The 2,457-nt window shown below is 31.9% G+C and overlaps 1 protein-coding gene across 3 annotated transcripts in view; it reads right to left on the bottom strand.

The window, feature by feature from the left end:
- LOC102007742 (probable C-mannosyltransferase DPY19L2) overlaps positions 1 to 2,457 on the bottom strand; it is an 89,075-nt gene that overhangs the window by 50,222 nt on the left and 36,396 nt on the right. For all 3 annotated transcript variants that reach the window (XM_013521291.1, XM_013521290.1, XM_013521292.1), the window contains exons 10-12: positions 2,171 to 2,248; positions 1,365 to 1,451; positions 182 to 241 (exon numbers count right to left, since the gene is read on the bottom strand). In XM_013521291.1, the coding sequence (XP_013376745.1) occupies positions 182 to 241; positions 1,365 to 1,451; positions 2,171 to 2,248 (225 nt within the window). The remainder of the gene's footprint in view (positions 1 to 181; positions 242 to 1,364; positions 1,452 to 2,170; positions 2,249 to 2,457) is intronic.

The following is a 2,457-nucleotide window of genomic DNA, read 5'->3' as shown; positions in this document are numbered from 1 at the left end:
GTGCTTGTGATATGTTGTAAAATGTTGTATGTCTGTTAATGTTTCCCTCCTTTTATCCTTAAAATAAAATAAATAAATTTAAAAAAAAACATAAATCATTATTGTTGAGGCATATTATTATATTTTTTCTAGAAATAAAAGTTGTGTTTAAAAAACCGTGTTAAAAAACATTGAACCTTACCCAGAAGTTGAGTTCAGATATTCCCAATCTATGAATTTTATATCTCTTTAGAATTATCACCTGAAATTCATGTAACAAATAAATGAAATTAATAGCTATAACATTTATATTTTATATGAATGGTACATTTTAAATGTGACCCAGCCACACCCTTCTATATCAACTGCCGCCAACCGTTTTCTTTTTCAGCTGCTGACTTTTCAGATCAGTGACAAGAGAATGTCCTCAAAGTGAGAGCCAGATGCTCTGGGTGCTTGCCTCTTGAATCAAGTTAACCCCTCACTGAGTTATACTGAATGTTTTTTAGAGGGTAACTCCTCTGGAAAGGTAAATGGTGTGTGGGTACCACCATCTTGTAATGCTGAAAATTTTGACCCAATGTGGGGAAGAGCAAGCATATGTTTAGAGGGGAAGAGAAAGTGAAGAGATTCATTACTTTGAGGCAAAAAGTATAAAGGAAGTAAAAATGTTAAAATATTTAATCAGTGCACCACACAAGGCAAGTGTTATATATACTCAAATGAATGTCACTCCATGAGAGTAAGGTACATTAGGAGGCTGTACACTTATTCTAATAATTTTTGCTGTTGTTCAGAATAGCTTGGAACTCCACTTTCTAAACTGTCTTTAAGGATAACTCAGTTATAGATACATGAAAATCAGTTCTATTATGGTTTGACCAAAGTCTCGATCACCCAGTCCTATCATTCAATTTATTAATAAGATTTTGGTCAATCCCAAAAGTTAAATCCAACCTTGAAAGATGAAGATTTGACATCATGAAGAATATTCCAAAGAATGTATCAAAGTCTGTGAAAGCAATTTAAGGAGTTCCAAAAATATTTTGGGCAATGGTAGTGTCACTGTAATAAATAGCCTACTAAAGGGACTTAAGAGAAAAGAAATAATTTTACCATAAATTCTGGAGGTTAAGTTTTTAAAGTAAATCTCAATACCTTATGATCACCTTAAAAATATTTACTTGGGTATTGCTTTAAAAAGGATAACTGTGCACTGCACTATTTTTCAAGGATAAGATAGAAAAACATCTTCATCTGGGAAAAAATATTCATGTGAATAATCAGCAAATGGCCATGTTTATTCTCTTATACTTGTACTAGACACACAAACCTGCTTTTAGTGGCGGGGGACATCCTCACGAGCTTAACAAGCACTCACTTACCCATGTCATTAACAAAGATGAAGAATAATATGAAGATAAGTACATTGGATTTCCAAACATCAAAATACAACAGAGGATAACTGAAACCTGAAAAATAATAAAACCATTTATTTCACAGTTATTACATGCATAGCAGAATGAATACTTTGGAGGCATACAGTCATTTCTAACAGAAATGTTACTCATACACAGAAAATTAACAGCCTTGGCCCATAGAATTTCAAGTCACTGCTAGTTTCTAAGTATTAAAATTTAAGACCATAAATTCACATAGCACAATTACACTTTTTCTCTATCCGCTACTTGGACAAAGAAAAGTTATAAAAGTTATATTATTTCTACTGTTTAAATAACAAAATAATAAAGACAGTTATAACTATATTTCCATAATCTTGTTTTCACTGTTTACTTCTTGATTTCCATCACTGAGGAAGCTTTATTACTTTTTTTTTGTTTTAAGGACGATATGCTTAAGAACTAAGATAAAAATAAAATGCACCAATATAAACTTTTAACTGTAGAGTGTCACATTTGCACAAAGTATTAGAAATCTCAGGGCTAAGTTAGAAAAGACCATTTCAAAATTAAAGACAAAAATAAATAAAACAGAAAAAAGCCATAGAGAGTCTAACACATCTACAATCTAGTTGAAAGTATAATATGGTATCTGAAATGCACGTTTGTAGTTTTCTTTCTGGATACCATAGTATTATATGCATTCAACACTACAATAACAGAATTAATTATGTTTTATAAGCTCTGGGAACTTATCTTAATATTTGATTTATAAACATTAGAAATGTTACCATGTTTATATAAATGATCTTCTGAAACTTGTTTGGCTCAATGTACCCCACAACAAACATGGGAAATAATGAGGCCACCTGAAACAAACACACAACATCACAGAAGTGAAAACATCTAGCAAACATGTGCTGTTCACAGGTACAGTAAATATAAGGGGGAAATCGTATTTCTGCTCAGGGTAAGCAAATTGATTTGAACCAATCTCCTAGCTGAGAAATGGAATACAAGGGAAATACACACAGACACACAGGCACACAGAGTCTTCTAAAGAAATGTATACACACTT

This window comes from Chinchilla lanigera, unplaced genomic scaffold, assembly GCF_000276665.1.
Source record: "Chinchilla lanigera isolate Chin_1 unplaced genomic scaffold, ChiLan1.0 scaffold00059, whole genome shotgun sequence".
Taxonomy (NCBI): Eukaryota; Metazoa; Chordata; class Mammalia; order Rodentia; family Chinchillidae; genus Chinchilla; species Chinchilla lanigera.
This window is presented reverse-complemented; position numbering and strand designations above follow the sequence as displayed.